Source organism: Pristiophorus japonicus, chromosome 7 (genome assembly GCF_044704955.1).
Source record: "Pristiophorus japonicus isolate sPriJap1 chromosome 7, sPriJap1.hap1, whole genome shotgun sequence".
Classification (NCBI taxonomy): Eukaryota; Metazoa; Chordata; class Chondrichthyes; family Pristiophoridae; genus Pristiophorus; species Pristiophorus japonicus.
In genome coordinates, this window is record NC_091983.1 from 11841515 (window position 1) to 11867969 (window position 26455).

Below are 26455 nucleotides of genomic sequence, written 5' to 3' on the forward strand. Positions count from 1 at the left end.
AATCCCTGGCCCGAGACCGATCAAAGTGGAGAAGCATCTGAGAAGCCACCGAACACCTCGAGTCTCTTCGTCGGGAGCACCCGGAAGCCAAGTACAAACAGCGGAAGGAGCGAACGACAAATCAAGCACCCCACCCACCCGTCTCTCCAACCACCGTCTGCCCCACCTGTGACAGAGACTGTAGATCTCGCATTGGTCTCATCAGTCACTTTAGAACTCATTTTAGTGTGGAAGCAAGTCTTCCTCGACTCCAGGGGACTGCCGAAGGAGACAGACTCCCCCCCCCCCCCAAAACATTCAATGTGTCAGTACAGAACTTTCCCCATAGCATTCAAAGGGCTAATGGGGTTCACCAATATTTATGCATGAATGGTGCAGCAATTTCAGGCGAGGGGCAGATGAGAGGTTAACGATGAATATCCAAAAGTTGCACGATCCCACCATTAGCTTTGCGAAAATGGCATCTCTCTCTGAGTCTCCCCATTTGTTTTTTTTAAACTTGCTGATTTGCACATTAATTACTCATTAAACTCGCCACAAAAATCAAGTCAAGCATAGGTACCCCTTTAACGACATGGTAAGCGTTAATTAAATTTTTTATTAAAATTTTTTTTTTTCTTACTTTTCCTTTCTGTCTTTTTACTCTCTTGCTTAATCCAATGTTTCTTTCCCTCTATTTCTCTTTCTATACTTGATTTGACATTGAATTCATGCCCTTTAATTCACCCTCCTTCTCAGTCCTTGCATTGTTTATTTCCCAATCCTTCAATCCCTTTGGTTAAGCAGATACCCTGTTGGTTGCCCTGGTCACTGTTTCCCTCTCTGCACTGTTACCAGCTCACACTTTCAGCAAATTAGTGGGCTAAAGGTTTTTGAGCTGAGGGGTGCAGGGGTAAGTCTAATTAACACGAGACGCCATTAGATGCTCTGCTGCAGCCAAATGTGGGCCAACTATTTCACTACAGACCTTCCCCATTGTAACTCAAGGCTTAATTCTAGACCTTGCCCCTTAGATTCATAGAAGAATAGAATCACAGAATGGTTACAGCACGGAAAGCCATTCGGCCCGTCGAACCCGTGCTGACTCTCAAGCTAGCCCCACTCCCCCTCCCTTTCCCCATAGCCCCGCAATTTGTTCCTTCAGATACTTAATCTAACTCCCTTTTGAAAGATAAAATCGAGTCTGCCTCAACCACCCTTCCAGGCAGTGCATTCCAGATCCTAACCACTCCCTGCGTAAAAAAGCTTTTTCTTACATCGCCTTTGGTTCTTTTGCCAATCACCTTAAATCTGTGTCCTCTGGTTCTCGACCCTTCTGTCAATGGGAACAGTTTCTCTCTATCTACTCTGTCCAGACCCCTCATAATTTTGAACATCTCTATCAAATCTCCTCTCAGTCTTCTCTGCTCCAAGGAGAACAACCCCAGTTTATCCCATCTATCAACGTAACTGAAGTCCCTCATTCCTGGAATAATTCTCATAAACCTTTTCTGCACCCTCTTTAAGGCCTTCACATCCTTCCTAAAGTGTGGTGCCCAGTTGGGGCCAAACCAGTGTTTTATACAGGTTCATCATAATTTCCACACTTGTGTACTCTATAGCTCTATTTATGAATCCCAGAGCAGAAGCCCTTTTAACTGCTTTCTCAACCTGCTCTGCCACCTTCAACGATTTGTGCACACATACCCCAGGTCTCTCTCTTCCTGCATCTCCTTTAGGATTGTACCATTTAGTTTATATTGCCTCTCCTCATTCTTACTACCAAAATGTAACCCTTCACACTTTTCTGCGTTAAACTTCATCTGCCAGGCGTCTGCCATTTCACCAGCCTGTATATGTTTTCCTGAAGTCTATCACTATCCTCCTCACTGTTCACTATACTTCCAAGTTTTGTGTCATCTGCAAATGTTGTAATTGTGCTCTGTACACCCAAGTCCAAGTCATTAACATAAATCAAGAAAAGCAGTGGTCCTAGAACTGACACTATGTCAACCGCATTTCCCTCATCAACCCTCTCTGTTATCTCATCAAAAAACTCGATCACGTTGGTTAAACACGATGTGCCTTCACGCAGTCATCACCATCATAGGCAGTCCCTCGAATCGAGAACGTCTTGCTGCCACGTCAAAAAGTTCACAGGTGTTTCAATGAAGGACCTAAAATTTCAGGTCCTGAACTAAATCCTGAAGGGTGGAAGATGCCTGTGCGTGGATTTTTTTAAACGTGGGGTGGCCGTTGCACACCAGCCACCACACGGGCTTGACAGAGCTAGGTCTTGGTCCAGTGGCAAGGGTTACCCAAGACAACTGGAGACCAGCTCTGCTGCACGGATCTAGTGCGCGCACATATCGCAGTGTGGGCTGGCCCGTGCTGCCCCTGAGCCCTCGCCTCTCCTGGGCCCCGATCAGGTCCCTCTACAATCTCTCGCCGCTCCTTTGCCCCGACCTCGCCGCTCCTGCTGTATCTGCCCACGCTCCAATCAGCGACCTGGATCTTGGTGACGTCACTCTTCATGCAGTATTGAACAGTCACTAGACATTCCCCATTGTATTCAACATTCAACATTAAGGTTTATTAACAAATAAAACAAGAAACCAATTTCTGTGCCTTAATTCAATTTCACTCATAGTTCAGGTTTGTTTCGGTTTCATTATTGCCTTTTCAAGCTCAGACTCCACAATCGATAATACAGCAGTCAGTGTATGTTATTAATCTGCAGCAGATAAGTCTTTCATTCATCTGTCGTCCTTTCTTCCTCCGAGAAGAGATCTGCCAGATCCCCCACAGTCAGGACAGAAGCTTCCGACTGGACAATCACCGACTTGTTGTGACTAAAAGCCAATTCAGAAAGAAAAAGCAGTTTAATTCATTTCTAAATCATAGAACAATTGCAAAATGTGGAAGTTTTTATTTTCTTCTCAAAGAACGAACTTGCATTTATATAGCGCCTTTCACGACCTCAGAGCATCACAAGGTGCTTTACAGCCAATGAATTACTGTTGAAGTGCAGTTACTGTTGTAATGTAGGAAGTACTGCAGGCAATTTCAGCACAGCAGGCTCCCACAATCAGGAATGAAATAAATGACCAGGTCATTTTAGGTGTTGGCTGAGGGATAAATATTGACCAAGTCACCAGGAGAACGTCTTCGAAATAGCATACTGAAGGAGTGCCGCAGTGTCGGAGGTGCTGTCTTTCGGATGAGATGTTGAACCGAGGTCCTGTCTGCCCTCTCAGGTTCCCATGGTACTATTTCGAAAAAGAGCAGGGCAATTATCCCCCGTGTCCTGATTAATATTCATCCCCTAACCAACATCACTAAAAAATACAAATGATCTCGTCACTATCATGTCGTTGACCTCATTCTCCAGAACCAATGGGGCTGGGGATAGACTGCAACAACAACTTGCATTTAATGTATTAAAATATCCCAAGGCGCTTCACAGGAACGTTACCAAACAACATTAGGTACTGAGCCACATAAGGAGATATTAGGACAGCAGGTTCATAGAGGTAGGTTTTAAGGAGCATCTTAAAGGAGGAAGGGGAGGCAGAGAGATGGAGAGGTTTAGGGTGAGAATTCCAGAGTTTAGGGCCTTGGCAACAGAAGGCATGGCCGCCAGTGGTGGAGTGACATAAATCTGGAATGTGCAAGAATTGGAGGAGTGTAGCGATCTCGGAGGGTTGCAGAGCCGGAGGAGGTTACAGAGAAAGGGAAGGGCGAGGCCATGTAGGGATTTGAAAACAAGGATAATCATTTCAAAATTGAGGTGTTGCTGAATTGGGAGCCAAAGTAAGTCAGCGAGCACAGGGGTGATGGGTGAATGGGATTTGGTGCGAGTTAGGACACGGGCAGCAGAGTTTTGAAGAAGTTCAAACTTATGGCGGGTGGAAGAAGGGAGGCCAGCCAGGAGAGCATTGGAATAGTCAAGTCCAGGAGGTAACAAAGGCATGGGTAGGGTTTCAGCAGCAGACGAAGTTGCGGAGTTGGAAGTAGGCGGTCTTGGTGATGAGCGGATATGTGGGCGGAAGCTTACCTCAGGTCGCCATGGTTGCGAACGGACTAATTCAGCCTCAGACAATGACCAGGGAAAGGATGGAGTCGGTGGGCAGGGAATGGAGTTTGTGACAGGGACCAAATACAATGGCTTTGGTCTTCCCAATATTTAGTTGAATGAAGAACACACTACTAAAGCAGGCATTCACCCACCCATTTGATTGGTTCTGACGGTACAAGCTAGAAGCTTTGTTTAAAGAAAAAGTCTCATTTGAATCTTACAGCAATTTTGGATGCATTACACAAATGTAAATAGAAACCTTATCGTCAGGAAATTGAACACACCTTTTCTCGGTACTTTTAAGCATACTTTGCATCCTCTCCTCTATCGTTGCTTTAATTAGAAACCTATGAACAATAGTTGGCCTAGAAAGAGACAAGGGAAATTATTTCACTTCACAAAGAAATTCAAACATTGTGTAGCATTTATCAAGCATCAGAGAGAAACCTGGGTTCATATCAAGCTCCTGTTAAATAGCCCTCCACATTCTTGAGATAGATGGTGAAAGGGTTAAAATCATTAATATTTCTGAAAGTATTGTAGCTAAGCTTGTAATTCTCAGGAGTGTAGTGTGCGATGGGAAAGCAGGCTTATCATGGCGAGGCAAGCTGTGGGAACGGCTGGTTCACATCGCATGGTACCAGATAATAATACAAAGGATTGAAACACTTCAGTTTGTCTGTCATTAATCAAGGACACATAGGTCTGGGAACAAGTTCTATAAAAATAATGATGTAGCACGTAACTAATCAGATAAGAGGCGCACAGAAGTGACATAATGAAATTGTATGTACCAATTAAATTGTTGTAACTAGGCGAGGACTTGTGACGTGTTAGGGGAAACAACCAATGGAAAACTTCATGATTTTGTATGTATTTTGAATGTATAAAAATATCCCCGAAGCTGCTCGGAGAGAATGGCTGGTTTGGGTCACCGAGTTAGTGAACTCGTGTAGAAGCTGTCTCTCCCTCGATCGAGTGCTTTATAATAAACGATTCTTTTCTCCAAAACAGACCTGTGTTGAGTAACTTTGTAATACTCAACAACAGATGGCAACTGTCGATAGTGGTGTCACTTTTCCAGTTCTGATGAAAGGCCATCAACCTGAAACGTTAACTTGATTTTTCTCGCCAAGATGCTGCCTAAGTGTTTTCCAGCATTTTCTAATTTTATTTCACAGTCAGAGAACCTGAAGCAATTTAACACAACTGACAAAACTATTTAATGGATTACTAAGTGGCAATTTGGCTTGCCATACTATCCGGATAAATTGGATAGATAGATGGGAATGATTGGAGAGGTTAGGACATTTTTTGCACACTGAGGGTTGCTGGGACAGGGAAGGTCTTACCAAAACTAGAAGTGCAAGCAGAATTCATATGGCTTTAAAAAATAAATGGATAAATATTTGAAGGAGTAAATCTTGAAAGCGTATGGGGAAAGGGCAGGAATGGAACTAAGTGAACAGCTCTTTCAGAGAAATGGCACTGAAGCAAATGGCCTCCTTCTGTGCTTTAAATTCTATGAAAAATATGTTATCCTTTCTTACATTATACTAATAACTACACTTTAAAAGGGACACTCCGAGGTCATGAAAGGCACTATTTAAATGCAAGTCTTCTTTTACATTCAAATCGTTTTTTAACTTTTTGTTTGTTTAAATAAATGTAAAATTTGCCACATTATTTCTGTATAATTCATTTGACACTTACATGAATTAAGGTGACAGCCTTTTAAAGCCGCACAAAAAAACAACAGACAGCAGTTACAGTCCAGGAAGCTTAAGCAGGAAAGCTAAGCTGTGAGGGATCGTCTCACACGGTCAACTAACAACACTGACAAATATTTTACATGGCAAAGCCAGTCCCATAGGGGGTCATTCTAAGGCCAGAGAATGCAGAGGGCTGAAAGCCTAGGTGCTGGGGTAAAGCTGAGCCATGGCACAGGGAGCTAACTGCATGCAATGCTGAGGGGTCAGCTCAATTACATAATTACTCATAGCCGCTAAATAACTTTGGTTTGTGGATAGCCTACAGAATCGTGCTTTATTTTAGTTAACGATTTAAGGGGATGTGCTTATAGATAAGTGGCCATTTACAAGGCCCTTATCAGATTGGCTCCAGAAAATTTGGTCCCACAGATTTACCAGGAGGGTATGGGGGTTGGGAAACTAGTTATGAGGAAAGTCAAACTAACAATTAAATAATGCAATAAAATGATAAGTCGGACTAAGGTATTCCACCACAACACACAGACTTCAGCAGGATTAACAGTATTATAATAATGATCGAGGTCTTTAAGATTATGAAAAGGTTTGAGAGGGTAGACGTAGAGAAGATGTTTCCACTTGTGGAGGAGACCAAAACTAGGGGCCAGAAGTATAAGATGGTCACTAATAAATCCAATGGGGAATTCAGGAGAAACCTCTTCACCCAGAGAGCGGTGAGAATGTGGAACTCGCTGCCACAGGGAGTGGTTGAGGCGAATAGTAACGATGGATTTAAGGGGAAGCTGGATAAGTCCACGATAGAGAAAGGAATAGAAGGATATGGTGATAGGGTGAGATGAAGGGGGTGGGAGGAGGTTCATGTGGAGCATAAACACTGGCAGGAGCAGTTGGGCCCAAGGGCCTGTTTCTGAGCTGTACATTCCATCTCACTTTGGCTATGCATTTGCATGGCAAGGAATATTGCGCAACAATCAGAAAAATAGATGGATCATGTAATTCTTAACTATTACAGGTTCGACCTCCAAAATCTGTAGTTCTGGAATCCAGAATGTTCCAGAATTCGGACACCGGGCCGATCCGTGACGGGGTCATCCGGAAACTGGAAAATGTTCCGATATCCAGACTCCCCCCACCTCGGCGAACCGACTTCGCCCGCCCCGACTTCGTGGGGCCTGACCTCGCCCCGGACCCCCTCCCTCCCCTTTACCTCGGCTGCCCAACCCCACCTACCTTGGGCCAGACAAGGAATTCCTCCACAGCGGTGGGGCTCGCCCGATCAGGTCCTTGGCAGTGGGGCTCCGCCCGGTGACCCGAACAGCTCATCGATGAGCACCCCCCTCCCCCAGCAACCTCTTTCTGAAATCCGGAAATACCCGAACCTGGATGTTTGCGGATTTGTGACGTTAGGAAGATGTTTCAAAATCCGGCAAAACGCAAAATGCGGAACGGCCTCGGTCCCGAGGGTTCCGGATTCGGGACGTTGCACTCGACTCACTTTGTTTGTCCAATGCGATGCACTCTCCCTATGGCTTGCAGCTCATGAGCATGATTTAAAATAGGCTCCACCAGCAGCACATATGTGGCTTCAATGATGTTTAAACCGTTTGATGCTGTGTGGAGGGGCAGCAGCAAGATGTTCATCTTGGAATCGTATTTAAAAGCTGACAGATTCTCCTGAAAGATACAATTGTATTTTTGGTTAAATAGGACGCAGTACTGGAATCATTTAAGAGATAGACCTTGTGACGGAGCCTGTAGGTTATGCGAATTAACTTATCCCTAGTCATGTTCTGTTGTAAAATGACCCACACATAGCTTTCTATTTTGTAATGCCCAGGTGGTGAGTTTTACAATGTTACATTTGGTCAAATGTATTGCCCCAGTGGTCTCCTCTGTTGAAAGCTGTGAGCTGTGCTGGGTACAGTTCCCAGGGTCTCCTCCTCTGTTGAAAGCTGAGCCGCTGGGTACAGTTCCTTCATCAACATAGGCAGTCCCTCGAAACAAGGATGACTTGCTTCCACGCCGAAAAGGAATGTGTTCACAGGTGTTTCAATGAAGGACCCAATATTCCGGATCACAAACCACATCTTGAAGATACCTGTGCGTGGATTTTTTTAACGTGTGGTGACCGTTGCACACCAGCCACCACACGGGCTTGACAGAGCTAGGTCTTGGTCCAGTGGCAAGGGTTAACCAAGATGACTGGAGACCTGTTCTGCTGCACGGTCCTAGTGCACACACATATCGCAGTGTGGGCTGGTCCGTGCTGCCCCAGGGCCCCGAACTCTCGCCTCCCCTGGGCCCTGATCACATCCCTCTACGAACTCTTGCCGCTCCTTCGCCCCGACCTCACCACTCCTGCTGTACCTGCCCACACTGCAGTCAGCCGTTGCCCTCCTGCAGCAGCACGCGCTGCTCCCTGCAGTGGTATGCTGCCACACGCTGCTCCCTCGAATGGCCCCCCTGCTGATGGTCTTGCAGGCCAGGATCACGCCGATTTCTGGGCTGGCCCGCCACACGTTGCTCCTTCTAATGGCTCCGGCCTGCTGATGGTCTTGGTCTTAGAGGGACAGTTCCTTACATGCCCGCTGGTAACGGAAATTGCCAAATCACTCTGGGTACAGCTCCCTGGGCACCAGGTGCCCGGTGATCCCTGAAAGTACTGACTCTTGCTGGGCACAGTCCCTCGGACACAGAGCATTCTCTGCCACCTTGCCCAAGTTATCATTTCACACATGTGAGCATACACCTAGTCGTTGCTTAGTCTTATTTTTGCATTTGAGGTAGCAAACCAGAGAAGTTTGTTTCATAGTATTCTCCTCCCATCAGGATCCGTTTCATTTGTCCCCAGGTATCCTTGACATATCTGGCTGCACCAATTCCCTAGCTGTCCACTCTGCCTTACCTGTAAAAATGATTAGTCCCCCTCGCCACTGCCTATGATTCATAGAAAAAGAACTCATCATCTCTGCAATAAAAAATCTTTGGAGGAAAAAGCAGGTAAATGAAACAGTGTTAATAAAAAGTCCTCGTGAGGGAATGGGATCATGGAAACCAAAGCTGAGAGGGAATGGGATCGTGGAATAGCAGACCTCCAGAGGGAATGGGATCATGGAGAACCAGGCCCCTATTGGGAATGGGATCATGGAGAACCAAGCTGAGGGGAAATGGGCTCATGGAAACCCAGGCTGAAAAAGGGAATGGTGCCATGGAATACCAGACCTCCAGAGGGAATGGGATCATGGAAACCCAGGCTGAAAAAGGGAATGGTGTCATGGAACACCAGACCTTCAGAGGGAATGGGATCATGGAATACTAGGTCCCTATTGGGAATGGAATCATGGAGAACCAGACCTCGGGAGGGAAATTTTAAAAACCTCATTCTTGGGATGTGGGCGTCGCTGGTAAGGTCGGCATTTATTGCCCATCCCTAATTGCCCTTGAGAAGGTGGTGGTGAGTCGCCGCCTTGAACCACTGCAGTCCATGTGGTGAAGGTACTCCCACAGTGCTGTTAGGGAGGTAGTTCCAGGATTTTGACCCAGTGACGATGAAGCAATGACAATCTATTTCCAATTCAGGATGGTGTGTAACTTGAAGGGGAACTTGCATGTGATGGTGTTCCCATGTGCCTGCTGCCCTTGTCCTTCAAGGTGGTAGAGGTGGCGGGTTTGGGAGGTGCTGCCAAAGAAGCCTTGGCGAGTTGCTGCAGTGCATCTTGTAGATGGTACACACTGCAACCACGGTGCGCCGGTGGTGGAGGGAGTGAATGTTGAAGCTGGTGGATGGGGTGTCAATCAAGCGGGCTGCTTTGTCCTGGATGGTGGTGAGCTTCTCGAGTGTTGTTGGAGCTGCACTCATCCAGGCAATTGGAGAGTATTCCATCACACACCTGACTTGTGCCTTGTGGATGGTGGAAAGGCTTTGGGGAGTTAGAAGGTGAGACACTCACCGCAGAATACCCAGCCTCTGACCTGCTCTTGTTGCCACAGTATTGATGTGGCTGGTCCAGTTAAGTTTCTGGTCAATGGTGAACCCCAGGATGTTGATAGTGGGGGATTTGGTGATGGTAATGCCGTTGAATGTCAAGGGGCGGTGGTTAGACTCTCGCTTGTTGGAGATGGCCATTGCCTGACACATGTGTGGCGCGAATGTTACTTGCCACTTATCAGCCCAAGCCTGAATGTTGTCCAGGTCTTGTTGCATGCAGGCATGGACTGCTTCATTTTCGAGGGGTTGTGAATGGAACTGAACACTGTGCAGTCATCAGCGAACATCCCCACTTCTGACCTTATGATGGAGGGAAGGTCATTGATGAAGCAGCTGAAGATGGTTGGGCCTAGGACACTGCCCTGAGGAACTCCTGCAGTGATGTCCTGGGGCTGTGATGATTGACCTCCAACAACCACAACCATCGTCTTTTATGCGAGGTATGACTCCAGCCAGTGGAGAGTTTGCCCCCTGATTTCCATTGACTTCAATTTTATAGGGCTCTTTGATGCCATACTCTGTCAAATGCTGCCTTGATGCCAAGGGCAGTCACTCGCACCTCTCCTCTGGAATTCAGCTCTATTGTCCATGTTTTGGACGAAGGTTGTAATGAGGTCTGGAGCCGAGTGGTCTTGGCAGAACTCAAACAGGAATGGAATATGTAGAAAGGGAATGGGATTGTATAACCCGGCCCAGGGCCATGTAAAACCAACACCAGGGGGAATGGGTCTGAAATGTGGCCTAAATTCAGCAAATGGTAGAAGAGCCAAATGACCTACTCCTATGCTAAAGCGTCTGTGTTTATAAATGTAGTAAAACTTAAGTCGCAAAAGCTTCCCTTAGTCCTCACTGATCTTTAGTAAGAAGAACTGGAAATATTCTCGGAATATCAAGGGTATGGTGGAATAGCGGTTATAATATTGGACCAGTAATTCAGAGGCCATGAATTTGGATTCAGTTTATATAGCCTGGAAATAAAAAGCTGGTCTCAGTAAAAGTGATCATGAAGCTGTCGGATTGTCGTAAAAAGACAACTGGTTCACTAACGTCCTTTAGGGAAGGGAAACCTGCCATCCTTACCTGGTCTGGCCTATATGTGACTCCAGTCCCACACCTACAGGGTTGGCTCTTAACTGCCCTCTGAAGTGACCATGCAAGCCCCTCAGTTGTATTAAACATGGACAAGTAGGCATGGCCTGTAATGAGAATGAATACTTTTTTTGAAAAAAATTCCCATATCAGGCGTACTTTGTTGGGCCCCAGGCATTGAAGTATGCCAGCAATATCCAAATAGTCAAGTCTTCCCTTACCTGGAATTTGTGCAGTCCATTGATCAGAACAAACTCCATGTCGTTGTCCAATAAGGCTTTCCCGATTATATCCAGCACATCTTTCCACTGTCAGGGTAACAGTACAAAATCCAAATTACATACGGACAAGTCACTGAAACCTTGCGAATAATGAATCTCAATGTACAATCTAAAATGATGGTCTTACAACATGTCGTGGAGTGCCCCAGGGACAGACACAACAGGACAGGTCTGCAAGCTTACAGATGTCTCGTCAGTGCGGCTGTAGAATTTGTTTGTTTAAAAAAAAGGAAGACTTGCATTTATACAGCGCCTTTCATGTCCTCAGGATAGTCCCAGAGTGCTTTACAGCCAATGAAGTACTTTTGAAGTGTAGTCACTGCTGTAATGTAGGAAACGCAGCAGCCAATTTGCGCCCAGCAAGCTCCCACAAACAGCAGTGTGATAATTTTAATGTCTTATCACATGGTTTGGTATGAGCATGCTCAGTTCGCTCTGGCCTAACAAAGCAAGCACATGGAGTAGCAACTCATCATGGCTATGTCCTTCGTTTGTTCTAGGGACCGCCTAAGAAAACAACATTTTGGAGATGAGGATGGGATCCCAAAGCCATTTTTAGGGATCATGGAAGCTTCGAGTGGACAAATTTAAGGTGAATTTGTCACACGTAAACTGCGATGTTGTACCATTAATGCTCATGCAGAATCGTCTGTGTTTCGCCTTCGCGTGTCTGTATTCACAGCAACAGCAGCGTTGATTCTCACAGCTACACGGGTCGTGTGCTGAGTCACTGTTCGACGAGATCAGGACAATCATGGCTGCACCGACAGGATTTATCGGAAGCCTCGGCATATACGACTGAGCTCGCAAACGATTCATTCTTACACTGAGCGGATGGAGATACTTTTAGTGCCAATAACATTATCGAGACCGATGAGAATGTTCAAAATTAAAGTAAAGTCATTTGTGAACGGAAGAAAGTGATTTTTGTAACGGAGATCGAGCCAGATGTCGAGGGAACATTGACACACCTACTCACGCCAGGGAAAGAGAAAGATGCGTTGTTGGAAGACATTGTTGAGAAACTTGAGGACCATTGCGACCCAAAGCTGTTAGAAATAAGTTTGGTATCAGAAACCAAAACCAAGTGAAACCATCAATGAGTACATTGCAGCTCTTAAGAACCTGTCCATGCATTGTAACTTCGGCACATTTTTGGATCGTGTGTTGCAAGAGAGGTTTGCGTGTGGACTGGTCCAAGGTACTGAACCACTCCGAACCTAACGTTGGACAAGGCGTGCAAATTGGCCTATCTATGAAGATGGCATCTAAGAATGCTAGGGAGCTCTGTCCAACTCAAGTGACCAGTGCAACTGAGGTCTACAGTCACAAAGTTTAAAGCTGTGAGACCGAGTCAAATAGCCCTAGAAATAGTGGATGCATTGGTGATCATTTTCCAACAGTTTATCGACTCTGGATCAGTTCCTATGGACTGGAGGGTAGCTAATGTAACACCACTTTTTAAAAAGGGAGGGAGAGAGAAAGTGGGTAATTATAGACCGGTTAGCCTGACATCAGTAGTGGGGAAAATGTTGGAATCAATTATTAAAGATGAAATAGCAGCGCATTTGGAAAGCAGTGACAGGATCAGTCCAAGTCAGCATGGATTTATTCATGCTTGACAAATCTTCTGGAATTTTTTGAGGATGTAACTAGTAGAGTGGACAAGGCAGAACCAGTGGATGTGGTGTATTTGGACTTTTAAAAGGTTTTGACAAGGTCCCACACAAGAGATTGGTGTGCAAAATCAAAGCACATGGTATTGGGGGTAATATACTGACATGGATAGAAAACTGGTTGGCAGAAAGGAAGCAGAGAGTCGGGATAAACAGATCCTTTTCAGAATGGCAGGCAGTGACCAGTGGAGCGCCGTAGGGCTCAGTGTTGGGACCCCAGCTCTTTACAATATACATCAATGATTTAGCTGAAGGAATTGAGTGTAATATCTCCAAGTTTGCAGATGACACTAAATTGGGTGGCGGTGTGAGCTGTGAGGGGGACGCTAAGAGGCTGCAGGGTGTCTTGGACAGGTTAGGTGAGTGGGCAAATGCATGGCAGATGCAGTATAATGTGGATAAATGTGAAGTTATCCACTTTGGGGGCAAAAACGCGAAGACAGAATATTATCTGAATGGCGGCAGATTGGGAAAAGGGGAGGTGCAACGAGACCTGGGTGTCATGGTTCATCAGTCATTGAAAGTTGGCATACAGGTACAGCAGGTGGTGAAGGCGGCAAATGGTATGTTGGCCTTCATAGCTAGGGGATTTGAGTATAGGAGCAGGGAGGTCTTACTGCAGTTGTACAGGGCCTTAGTGAGGCCTCACCTGGAATATTGTGTTCAGTTTTGGTCTCCTAATCTGAGGAAGGACGTTCTTGCTATTGAGGGAGTGCAGCGAAAGTTCACCAGACTGATTCCAGGGATAGCTGGACTGACATACGAGGAGAGACTGGATCAACTGGGTCTTTATACATTGGAGTTTAGAAGGATGAGAGGGGATCTCATAGAAACATATAAGATTCTGATGGGACAGGACAGGTTAGATGCGGGTAGAATGTTCCCGATGTTGGGGAAGTCCAGACCAGGGGACACAGTCTTAGGATAAGGGATAGGCCATTTAGGACTGAGATGGGGAGAAACTTCTTCACTCAGAGAGTTGTTAACCTGTGGAATTCCCTGCCGCGGAGAGTTGTTGACGTCAGTTCATTGGATGTGTTCGGGAGGGAGTTGGATGTGGTCCTTCCGGCTGCGGGGGTCGGGGGGGTGTGGAGGGGGCGTGGGGGGGTCGCTGCTGGGGTGGGTGATCGGCCATGATCTTGTTGAATGGCCGTGCAGGCTCGAGGGGCCGAATGGCCTACTCCTGCACCTATTTTCTATGATTCAATGTTTCTATGATATATTCAAGAGGGAGTTAGATATGGCCCTTACGGCTAAGGGGATCAAGGGGTATGGAGAGAAAGCAGGAAAGGGGTAGTGAGGGAATGATCAGCCATGAGCTTATTGAATGGTGGTGCGGGCTCGAAGGGCCGAATGGCCTATTCCTGCACCTATTTTCTATGTCTATGTCTAAAAGCATATCGGTGAGAGCAGTTCAGTGAATTGTTATTGCTGCAATGGAAATCACTCACCACAGTCCTGTCAATACAGAAATGTAAAGTGTTTTCCTGCCAGAAGCAAGGCCATATTTCAACAGCTTGCAGAGCGAGATCTAAAGCAGGAAGTAAGAACCATTCTAGCGGCAATGCAAAGCAGCACCAACAAAAGGGAGGAGTTCACAATATTGAAGTGAGCACACCTGATGTTGAAGAACTAGGCATCTGTAGTATTTGTGCCACTAGCGGCAACACTAGCAGTGGTGAGAAAGACTTCCATACACAACGTTTGATCAACGAGCAATATATTGATATGTGTATCGACACGGCAGCGGACTGCTTATATTGAGTAAGGACACACATGAGGAGAGCCCCTTGACATCGGTGCAGGAGGCCTTACCCTCCACAGCTTCACCGGCGGCAATGCTCATACCTGGACCTGTTGGAGGAGCATTGTGTCAGAAGGCTGCGCTTCCAAAAGGAGGTCGTTACAGAGCTATGCCATTCCTGCAGGCAGACCTGCAGCCTCACATCGGCACTAGGACTGCACTGCCCGTCGCAGTGAAGGTCACGGTGGCACTCACATTCTATGCCTCCGGCTCCTTCCAGGCTGCATCAGGGGACATATGCAGCGTCCCACAATTCGCAGCATGTCGCTGTATCCGTGACGCTGTATCAGTTCCTCCTCATCTTAGTCCTAAATGGCTGACTCCTTATTCTGAGACTGTGACCCCTGGTTCTAGACTCCCCAGCCAAAGGAAACATCCTCCCTGCATCTACTTTGTCTAGCCCTGTAAGAATTTTGTATGTTTCAATGAGATCACCTCTCATTTTTCTAAACTCTAAAGAATTTAGGGCTAACCTGCTCAATCTCTCCTCATAGGACAATCCCCCCATCCCAGGAATCAGTCTGGTGAACTTTCGTTGCACTCCCTCAATGGCAAGTATATCCTTCCTTAGGTAAGGAGACCAAAACTGTACACAATACTCCAGATGCGGTCCCACCAGGGCCCTATATAATTGCAGTAAGTTGTATTTACTCATACACAAATCCGCTTGTAATAAAGGCCAACATACCATTTGCTTTCTTAATTACTTGCTGTACCTGCCTGTTAACTTTTAGTGATTTGTGTACAAGGACACCCAGGTCCCTCTGAACACCAACATTTCCCAATCTCTCACCATTTAAAAAATACTCTGCTTTTCTGTTTTTCCTACCAAAGTGGATAACTTCACATTTCTCCACATTATATTCCATTGGCATGTTCTTGTCCACTCACTTAGCCGGTCTATATCCCCTTGAAGCCTCTTTGCATCCTCCTCACAACTTACATTCTCACCTAGCTTTGTATCATCAGCAAACTTGGATATATTACATTTGGTCCCCTCATCCAAATCATTGATACAGATTGTGAATAGTGAGGCACAAGCACTGATCCTTGCGGCACCTCACTAGTTACAGCCTGCCAACCCAAAAATTGCCTGTTTATTCCTACTCTCTGTTATTTGTCTGTTAACCAATCCTCAATCCATGCTAGTATATTACCCCCAATCCCATGAGCCCTAATAACCTGTGTGGCACCTTATTGAATGCCTTCCGAAAATCCAAATACACCACATACACTGTTTCTCCCTTATCTGTTCTACTAGTTCCAACCTCAAAAAACTCGTAACAGATTTGTCAAACATGATTTCCCTTTTGTAAATCCATGTTCACTCTGCCCAATCCTATTATTTTATGTGTTACTATGTCCTTAATAATATATTCTAGCATTTTTCCAACGACTAATGTCAGGTTAACTGGCCTACAATTCCCAGTTTTCTCTCTCCCTCCTTTTTTAAATAGTGGGGTTCCATTAGTTAACTTCCAATCTGCGGGAAACATTCTAGAATCTATGGAATTTTGGAAGATGACAACCAATGCATCCTCTTTCAAAACCCTAGGATGTGAGCCATCAGGTCCAGGGGATTTATCGACTTTCAGTCCCATTAAATTCTCCAGTACAATTTTTTTACTAATACTAATTTCTTTCAGTTCTTCATTCTCACTAGACCCTTGGTTCTCCACTATTTCCGGGAGGTTTTTTGTGTCTTCTTCCGTGAAGACAGACACAAAGTACTTGTTTAATTTCTCTGCTATTTCCTTATTCCCCAATATAATTTCTCCTGTCTCAGCCTGTAAGGGTCCTACATTTACTTTTTCTAATCTTTTCCTTTTTACATACCTATAGAAGCTTTTACCGTTTGTTTTCATGTCTCTCACTAGTTTACTCTCATATTCTATTTTCCCTTTCTTTATCAATTTCTTGGTCCTCCTTTGCTGAATTCTAAAATCCTCCCAATCCTCAGGCCTACTGCTCTTTTTGGCAACATTATAAGCCTCTTCCTTTGATTTAATACTACCTTTAACTTCTCTTGTTAGCCACGGTTGGACCTGTGGGGTTTTTGTGCCTTAAAGGAATGTATGTTTGTTGTAAATTATGTATTAATACTATAACTGAACGTACCATAGATGAGTTGAGGTCTATCTTTGCATATCATGGCTTACCTGAAGAGCTTTTTTCTGCTCTATTCCAAGAATTCATGAAACGGAACAGTATCAAATACTCTTGTTCCACCATACCATGTCCTGGCCAATATTTATCCCTCAATCAACATAACAAAAAAACAGATTATCTGGTCATCATCACATTGCTGTTTGTGGGAGCTTGCTGTGCGCAAATTGGCTGCCGCGTTTCCTACATTACAACAGTGATTACACTCCAAACGTACTTCACTGGCTGTAAACCGCTTTGAGACGTCCTGTGGTCGTGAAAGACGCTATATAAATCCAAGTCTTTCTTTTTTCTTTTTATCATCCAACTTCAAACTGAGCAGCTGAAATGCTGGTCAGAATAGTGAAAGAAGCTCTCAAAAAGCAAGTGTTGATGGGTTATTCAGGACTCAGCACGAAACAACATTTGGCAAATTACTTGCTGAAGTACAGAGCTACTCCACATACTACAATTGGACATACCCCAGAAGGACTCTTGATGAAGAGGAGATTGAGAACACGATTGAGTCTTGTGCAACTGAATGTGGCCTCAAGAGTTGAACAGAAGCAATTGTGACAGAAACGTTATTATGACACCAATCAGAAACAATGCAGTTCCAATCCTCCTTGCAAGTCGAGTTCACACAAGTGGGATCTAGGAACCATCGTAGAGGTTGGTGGAAACAAGAGATATTTGGTTGAAATTGGTGACAAAATCCAAAGTGTTCATGTGAAGAAAGAAAGACTTGCATTTATATAGCGCCTTTCACGACCACTGTATGTCTCAAAGCCCTTTACAGTCAATGAAGTACCTTTGGAGTGTAGTCACTGTTCTCTGCTAGAGGTGAACCAAGACATGATCGTGAATCACTTGATCATGAACACATACACGAGTTTGACTCAGTTCAGACTTCAGTAACTGCAGTACTAGGTTCAGACAAGTCTGAGATAGAAATCGTTGAGTTCAGAACCAAAACAAAACAACCTGAATACAAAAGCAAAATACTGCAGATGCAGGAATCTGAAATAAAAACAGAAAATGCTGGAAACACTCAGCGGGTCAGACAGCATCTGTGGCGAGAGAAACAGAGTTAGTGTTTCAGGTTAGAACACTCTGACAAAGGGTCAGCCACCTGAAACGTTAACTCTGTTTCTCTCAAAAGAGCCCGAAAATTGGTTCTAAACCTTCTGTAAGGAGGTCAGGAAGGATCCACAGACCTGTTATTAAACTGGATTTGTAGTTCATTTAAAAAGAAAAAAAATCACAGAGTTTTTGTTATGCGGTACATGTGAAGCTGGGAAAGAAAGGTGGGACCATACAAAAGCAAAGTACTGCGGATGCTGGAATCTGAACTAAAAACAGAAAATGCTGTAAACACTCAGCGGGTCAGACAGCATCTGTGGCGAGAGAAACAGAGTCAGTGTTTCAGGTCGATGACCTTTCGTCGGAACGGGAAAAAGTGAGAGACACAATACATGTTTAAGCAAGTGCAGGGGCCGGGAAAGGGAGGAGGGGAGATAAGAACAAAAGGGAAGGTCTGTGATAGGGTGGAAGGCAGAAGAGATTAAAAGACAAAAGGGATGATGGTGCACGGCAAACGGTGATGGTAATGGGGTAAGTTAAGAAACAAAAAATGACTAGATTAGGTGTAAATGGGAATATCAGAAAGCTGCCTAGTGAAAAAAAAAACATAGGGAAAACCGTTGGGAAAACCTCTGGGATGACAGTTTTGTTGTATTAGAAAGGGAAATACATGCATTTTAAGGGGAAAGCAGTGTAATGTATTATCACATGGTTTAATATGAGCATGCTCAGTTTGCTCTGTCCTAATATAGCGAACACGTGGGCTTTCAACTCATCGTGTCTCTGTCCTTCATTTGTTCAACCTAAATACATTATAATACTAACCAGATAATCTCTTTTTGTTATGTTGGTTGAGGAATAAATATTGGTCAGGACACCAGGGAAAACTCCCCTGCACTTTTTCAAAATAGTGCCATGGGACCTTTTACGTCCACCTGAGAGGGCAGACATCTCATCCAAAAGACGGCATCTCCGACAGGGTAGCTCTCCCTCAGTACTGCACTGGAGTGTCAGCCTGGATTATGTGCTCAAGTCTCCGGACTGGGACTTGGGACGGCGCGGACACGATGGGCCGAAATGGCCTCCTTTCCGTGCCGTAAATCTCGATGATTTCTGTGTCCATGACCTTCTGACTCAGAGTTGAGAGTGCTTCCCACTGAGCCACAGCTGACACCAAGAGACAAACCTGAAATCACATCAATAAAGCAACCACCAACCTCCAAAACTCAAACAATGCCACCCTCCTCTTTTAGGAAGCTCTGTACAATGCTGAAGGATGCTGCAGTCACCTTAGCCTCGCTCGTAGTTACCAAGTAGCTGCCCCAGCAAGATCCTGCAAATCCACTGGCAGGAGAGACGCACCAACGTCAGTGTTCTCGCGCAGGCCAACATCCCCAGCATCGAAGCACTGACCACCCTCGAACAACTCCGTTGGGCAGGCCACGTCGTTTGCATGCCCGATACGAGACTCCCAAAACAAGCGCTCGACTCGGAGCTCCGACACGGCAAGCGAGCCCCAGAGGGGGCAGAGGAAACGCTTCAAGGACACCCTCAAAGCCGCCCTGAAAAAGTGCAACATCCCCACCGACACCTGGGAATCCCTGGCCCAAAACCGCACAAAGTGGAAGAAAAGCATCCGGGAAGGCACCGAACGCCTCGAGTCTCTACGCCGAGAGCAAGCTGAAGCCAAGCGCAAACAGCGGAAGGAGCGCGTGGCATCCCAGGCCCCCCACCCACACGTTCCTTCAACCACCGTCTGCCCCACCTGTGACAGAGACTGTAAGTCCCGCATAGTACTCAGCAGCCACAAGAGAACTCATTTTTAGAGTGGAAGCAAGTTATCCTCGACTCTGAGGGACTGCCTAGGAAGAAGAGTTACCAAGTAAGTTCAAGAAGATGTTGGCACTATTGCCATGCCCAGACCTCACTGGCCTGATTTTAATTTTTTATGTTGCCTGATTGTGTGACACTAAGATTTATTATACAAATATCCCCCCAATTTTTTTCCCCTTCTTCTCCTGAAGGCAGTGACAGGGCTGCAAGTTTTCTTTCTTGCATGGAAAGAAAATCAGGCAGGTTCTATAGAGGGCTGGTAATCCACTCCAGCAGGTTACCGCCAGGCAGTGAAGGTTGAAAACTACGCCCTGTGTCTTTTTAACCAGGAAGGACAATTCTTTGTCTTGAGCGCGCGAGGTCCTCAAAAAGGAAATGAAGTGGAATGATTATCTGTCCGAGTGCCGAGCACAAAGTTGAGCTGTTACAACTTACCGTGGAGAACACCAGGGCCTTGGCTCCTGGATCCTTGCTCTGGATTTTCTTCAATGTCCTGAGCACAGCCTCCACTTTGGTAGAATGGCTACCCTGAAACAGAAGGTACAAGCCTAGTTTAAACTTTACTCTGTGGGAATGACTAAAGCCAGCTATCACATGCTGAACTTCTGGGCTGGTGAGATTGATTAGGACAGCCAGCTCCACCTCTCTCGATCCCTCCACTGCCACTGTGTTGTCGGGCTACTTGGCCGACATCCATTCATGGATGAGCCGCAATTACCTCCAGTTAAATATCAAGACCAAAGCCGATGTCTTTGGGCCCCCCGCCATGAACTCCATAACCCCGTCACTGATTCCATCTCCCTCCCCCGCCCTGGCTCAGATCGAAACAGATTGTTCGTAATCTCGCCATCCTATTCAACCCCATATCCTCTCCATCACAAAGGCGACCTACTTTCAGCTCCATAACATCGCTGCCTCCGCCTCTGCCTCGCCCATTCTGCTCTCTCAGCCGTGCCCTCGTGACCTCCAGTCTCAACTGTTCCAATGCTCTCCTGGCCGGTCTCCATATTCTACATTCCGTAAACATCAGCTCATCCAAAACCACCCCGTTCTTGTGGACCTACATTGGCTATTGCCCACCCCCCCCCCACCAAACGCCTTCAAATTTAAAATTCTGCCCCTCGTCTTTAAAAATCCCCTCATGACCTTGCCACTTCCTATCTCTGTAACCTCCTCCTTCACATCCCCCCACCCCCCCAGAACTCCCCATTCCTCAGACTCTGGCCTTTTGTGCATCCCTCCCTCCCTTCAGCCCTCCACTGGTGGCCTAGGCCCCACACTCTGGGAGTCACCTCTGCACCACCATCTTCTCCGTTCAGATGCTCCTTAAAACCCATGTCTGACCAAGCTTTTAGTCACCCCCTCCTAATATCTCCTTTTGCATCATGTCCATTTTTGTCATTAAGGCTCAGTAAAGCGTATTGGGATAGTTTTATCATTGCCCTAGCCCTGAACTCGCATCTTTCTCCAGTTTCTTTCCGATTTCGCCTCTTGATCTCTGCTCATCTTGGCCATGAGACCCACTTCCTGCTCCCTCGACCCTATTCCCACCAAACTACTGACCATCCAACTTTCTTTTCTGGCTCCCATGTTAGCTGACCTTGTTAACGATTCACTCTCCTCAGTATTGTCCTCCTCGCCTTCAAATCTGCCGTCATCACCACTCTCCTCAAAAAAACAACCCTCAACCATTCCGTCCTTATAAACTACTGCCCCATCTCCAACCTCCCTTTCTTCTCCAAAGTCCTTCAACGTGTTGTCGCCTCCCAAATCCGAGCCCATCTTTCCCGGAACTCCATGTTTGAATCCCTTCAATCCGGTTTCCGCCCCTGCCACAGTACCAAAATGGCTCTCATCAAAGTCACAAATGACATCCTTTGTGACTGTGACAAAGGTAAACTATCCCTCCTCATCCTTCTCGACCTGTCTGCAGCATTTGACACGGCTGACCACTCCATCCTCCACCAACGCCTCTCTACCATCATCCAGCTGGGTGGGACTGCACTCGCCTGGTTCCATTCTTATCTATCTAATTGTAGCCAGAGAATCACCTGCAACGGCTTCTCTTCCCACCCCCGCATCGTTACCTCTGGTGTTCCCCCAAGGATCTATCCTTGGTCCCCTCCTATTTCTCATCCATATGCTGCCCCTTAGCGACATCATCTGAAAATATAGCATCAGTTTTCACATGTACGCTGATGACACCCAGCTCTACCTCACCACCACCTCTCTCGACCCCCCCCCCCTCCACGGTCTCTAAATTGTCAGACTGCTTATCCAACTGGATGAGCAGAAATGTTCTTGAATTAAATATTGGGGAGACAGAAGCCATTGTCTGTGGTCCCCGCCACAAACTCCATTCTCTAGCCACCGACTCCACCCCTCTCCCTAGCATCTGTCTGAGGCTGAACCAGACTTTTTGCAACCTTGGTGTCATATATGACCCTGAAATGAGCTTCCAGCCACATACCCAAGGCATGACTATGACTCCCCTATTCCCACCTCCGTAACATCATCCGTCTTCACCCCTGCCTCAGCTCATCTGTTGCTGAAACCCTCATCCATGCCTTTGTTACCTCTAGACTTGGGTAGTCCAACACACTCCTGGCTGGCCTCCCACATTCTACCCTTCGTAAACTTGAGGACATCCAAATCTCGGCTGCCCATGTCCTAACTCGCACCAAGTCCCGCTCACCCATCACCCCTGTGCTCGCTGACCTACATTGGCTCCCGGTTAAGCAATGCCTCGATTTTAAAATTCTCATCCTTGTTTACAAATCCTTCCATGGCCTCGTCCCTCGCTATCTCTGTCATCTTCTCCAGCACCACAACCGAGATGTCTGTGCTCTTCTAATTCTGCCCTCTTGAGCATCCCTGATTATAATCGCTCAACCATCGATGGCCGTGTCTTCTGTTGCTTAGGCCCCAAGCTCTCCCTAAACCTCTCCATCTCTCATTCCTCCTTTAAGATGTTTCTTCAAACCTACCTCTTTGACCAAGCTTTTGGTCACCTACACTAATTTCTTCTTATGTGGCTCGGTGTCAAATATTTTGTCTTATAATACTCCTGTGAAACGCCTTGGGACATTTTACTACGTTAAAGGTGCTATATAAATACAAGTTGGTGTTGTTGTTGTTGCAGGACGTATATAAATGCAAATTGTTGCTTTGAAGCTTATGCATCCACACAGGGTGTATGCTGGTCAAGCGCCTCGGGACGTTTTACTACATTAAAGGCGCTATTCAAATTGCAAGTTGTTGTTCTCTAATAGTGAACTCAGTCCCAAAGTGAACAGGTCCAACAAGCAAACAGTATAACTCATAAGTTACAATATAATTAAAGGTAATTAGTGCTAATGCTAAAATAGAACTCATACATTTTACACAATGCCTCCTAGAAAGTGAAACATTGAGGAGTATCTTTTTAGGAAAGAAGCAGAGGTAGAGAGATATATGTATAATGTCAAGTCTGAGAAATGTCAGACTTCTGATGGGAATCTGTAAGATTAATTCTTTCTTTTTATCACATTGCTGTTTGTGGGAGCTTGCAGTGTGCAATTGGCTGCCGCCTTTCCCGCATTACAACAGTGACTACATTATTGGCTGTAAAGCACTTTGAGACATCTGGTGGTTGTGAAAGGCGCTATATAAATCCAAGTCTTTCTTTCTTTATGGGTCTTGCTCATATGCATTGGTGCATTGATCCCTAATGCAGGCCCTAATGTATTAAAACGTAGATAGCACGTCCCCATTTTTGACAGTACAGTAGCGCAGTAATACATTGGGTTTGCATATGGTAAACGAATGAAGAACAAAGTACGGTAACCCTCCTTCAGTGTGATCCCGAGTCGCTTCTAGTTTGTGTTCCACCGGCTCTGCTCCCACGTTATATCTCCTGATAATGGGGAGAAATTACAACATGCTGAGGTGCAGAGGGACCTGGGGGTCCTTGTGCATGAATCCCAAAAAGTTAGTTTGCAGGTGCAGCAGGTAATCAGGAAGGCGAATGGAATGTTGGCCTTCATTGCGAGAGGGATGGAGTACAAAAGCAGGGAGGTCCTGCTGCAACTGTACAGGGTATTGGTGAGGCCGCACCTGGAGTACTGCAAGCAGTTTTGGTCACCTTACTTAAGGAAGGATATATTAGCTTTGGAGGGGGTACGGAGACGATTCACTAGGCTGATTCCGGAGATGAGGGGGTTACCTTATGATGATAGATTGAGTAGACTGGGTCTTTACTCGTTGGAGTTCAGAAGGATGAGGGGTGATCTTATAGAAACATTTAAAATAATGAAAGGGATAGACAAGATAGAGGCAGAGAGGCTGTTTCCACTGGTCGGGGAGACTAGAACTAGGGGGCACAGCCTCAAAATACAGGGGAGCCAATTTAAAACCGAGTTGAGAAGGAATTTCTTCTCCCAGAGGGTTGTGAATCTGTGGAATTCTCTGCCCAAGGAAGCAGTTGAGGCTAGCTCATTGAATGTATTCAAGTCACAGATAGATAGATTTTTAACCAATAAGGGAATTAAGGGTTACGGGAGCGGGCGGGTAAGTGGAGCTGAGTCCACGGCCAGATCAGCCATGATCTTGTTGAATGGCGGAACAGGCTCGAGGGGCTAGATGGCCTACTTCTGTTCCTAATTCTTATGTTCTTATATTCGTTTCAGATGCGTAAATTAACAATGATACCGATAATATTAATTGTTTTAAGGCCCCCGCCATTTGGCAGAGAAGATTTTGTTGCCCAAGGCCACTTACTTTAACAGGAAATTCATCTTCTTTGCTTGCAGCCTCGGTCGTGAATACGTAAGAGATTTCTTTGTGTGTTGTCGTCTGTCTGCAAATTGCGCATTTGATAGCGCTTCTCCGAGCACCAGTACTGTACTGTTCTATTATAATGGTTATACAGTCATTGCAGAAACAGTGCCCACAAGTCAGTACTGCCCACTGTGAATGAGAAGGGAACAGAGCACTGTGAATGAACACAAGATGGCAAAAAAAAAATAAGAAGCTTCACCAGCACTTACAAATAGCTGGTGGAATTAAGCAGCAATATCACGGAATCATAAAAATTTACAGCACGGAATGAGGCCATTTCAGCTCATCGTGTCCGTGCCTGTTGACCAAGAGCTATCCAGCCTAATCCCGCTTTCCAGTCTTGGTCCGTAGCCCTGTAGGTTACGGCACTTTAAGTGCACATCCAAGTACTTTTTAAATATGGTGAGGGTTTCTGCCTCTACCACCCTTTCAGGCAGTGAGTTCCAGAACCCCACCACCCTCTGGGTAAAGAAATTTCCCCTCGTATCTCCTCTATACCTCCCCCAATTACTTTAAATCTATGCCCCCTGGTTGTTGACTCCTCTGCCAAGAGAAACAGGTCCTTCCTATCCACTCTATCCAGGCCCCTCATAATTTTATACATCTCAATCAGGTCTCCCCTCAGCCTCCTCTGTTCCAAAGAAAACAGACCCAGCATCTCCAATCTTTCCAATACGTTTCAGTGTTTTGTACAGTTTAATATAGGGATCAGCTGTGGCTCAGTGGGTAGCACTCTTACTTCTGATGTCATAAGGCCATGGGTTCAAGTCCTACTGCAGAGACTTGAGCACAAAATCTAGGCCAACATAGAGGGTGCTGCACTGTTGGAGGTGAGTGTAAAAGATCGCATGGCAGCGTTTGAACAGGAACAGGCGAGTTCACCTGGTGCAAAAGCAAAATACTCCGGATGCTGGAAATCTGAAATAGAAACAGAAAATGCTAGAGACACTCAGCAGGTCAGGTAGCATCTGTGGAGAACTCTGCCACCTCCTGCAGCCAGACCTGCAGCCCACAGAGCAGGGCCAACACGGCTCTCCCAGTGGAAGTCAAGGTAATATCTCCAAGTTTTCAGATGACACTAAGCTGGGTGGCGGTGTGAACTGTGAGGAGGATGCTAAGAGGCTGCAGGGTGACTTGGACAGGTTAGGTGCGTGGGCAAATACATAGCAGATGCAGTATAATGTGGATAAATGTGAGGTTATCCACTTTGGTGGTAAAAACAGGAAGGCAGATTATTATCTGAATGGTGACAGATTAGTAAAAGGGGAAGTGCAACGAGACCTGGGTATCATGGTATATCAGTCATTGAAAGTTGGCATACAGGTACAGCAGGCGGTGAAGGCGGCAAATGGTATGTTGGCCTTTATAGCGAGAGGATTTGAGTATAGGATCAGGGAGGTCTTAATGCAGTTATACAGGGTTTTGGTGAGGCCACACCTTGAATATTGTGTTCAGTTTTGGTCTCCTAATCTGAGGAAGGACATTCTTGCTATTGAGGGAGTGCAGCGAAGGTTCACCAGACTGATGCCCAGGATGACAAGACTGACATATGAAGAAAGATTGGATCGACTTGGCTTATATTCAATGGAATTTAGAAGAATGAGAGGGGATCTCATAGAAACATATAAAATTCTGATGGGATTGGACAGGTTAGATGCAGGAAGAATGTTTCCGATGTTGGGGATGTCCAGAACCAGGGGTCACAGTCTAAGGATAAGGGGTAAGCCATTTAGGACCAAGATGAGGAGAAACTTCTTCACTCAGAGAATTGTGAACCTGTGGAATTCTCTACCACAGAAAGTTGTTGAGGCCAGTTCGTTAGATATATTCAAAAGGGAATTAGATGTGGCCCTTACAGCTAAAGGGATCAAGGGGTATGGAGAGAAAGCAGGAAATTGGTACTGAAGTACATGATCAGCCATGATCATATTGAATGGTTGTGCAGGCTCGA

The 26455-nt window shown here is 45.8% G+C and overlaps 1 protein-coding gene across 8 annotated transcripts in view; it reads right to left on the reverse strand.

The window, feature by feature from the left end:
* Positions 1-2556: 2556 nt before the first annotated feature.
* The window catches only part of shprh (SNF2 histone linker PHD RING helicase), a 154977-nt gene continuing 131078 nt past the window's right edge, over positions 2557-26455 (reverse strand). For 5 of the 8 annotated variants that reach the window (XM_070884805.1, XM_070884807.1, XM_070884804.1 and 2 more), the window contains 6 exons: positions 24445-24633; positions 20122-20214; positions 11086-11172; positions 7283-7461; positions 4342-4422; positions 2557-2831 (listed from right to left, as the gene is read on the reverse strand). In XM_070884805.1, the coding sequence (XP_070740906.1) occupies positions 2732-2831; positions 4342-4422; positions 7283-7461; positions 11086-11172; positions 20122-20214; positions 24445-24633 (729 nt within the window). In that variant the 3' untranslated portion in view covers positions 2557-2731. Of the gene's footprint in view, positions 2832-2935; positions 3249-4341; positions 4423-7278; positions 7462-11085; positions 11173-18699; positions 19040-20121; positions 20215-24444; positions 24634-26455 lie in introns of those variants that run through there. The other 3 variants (XR_011593821.1, XM_070884808.1, XM_070884809.1) reach the window with 3 other exon arrangements.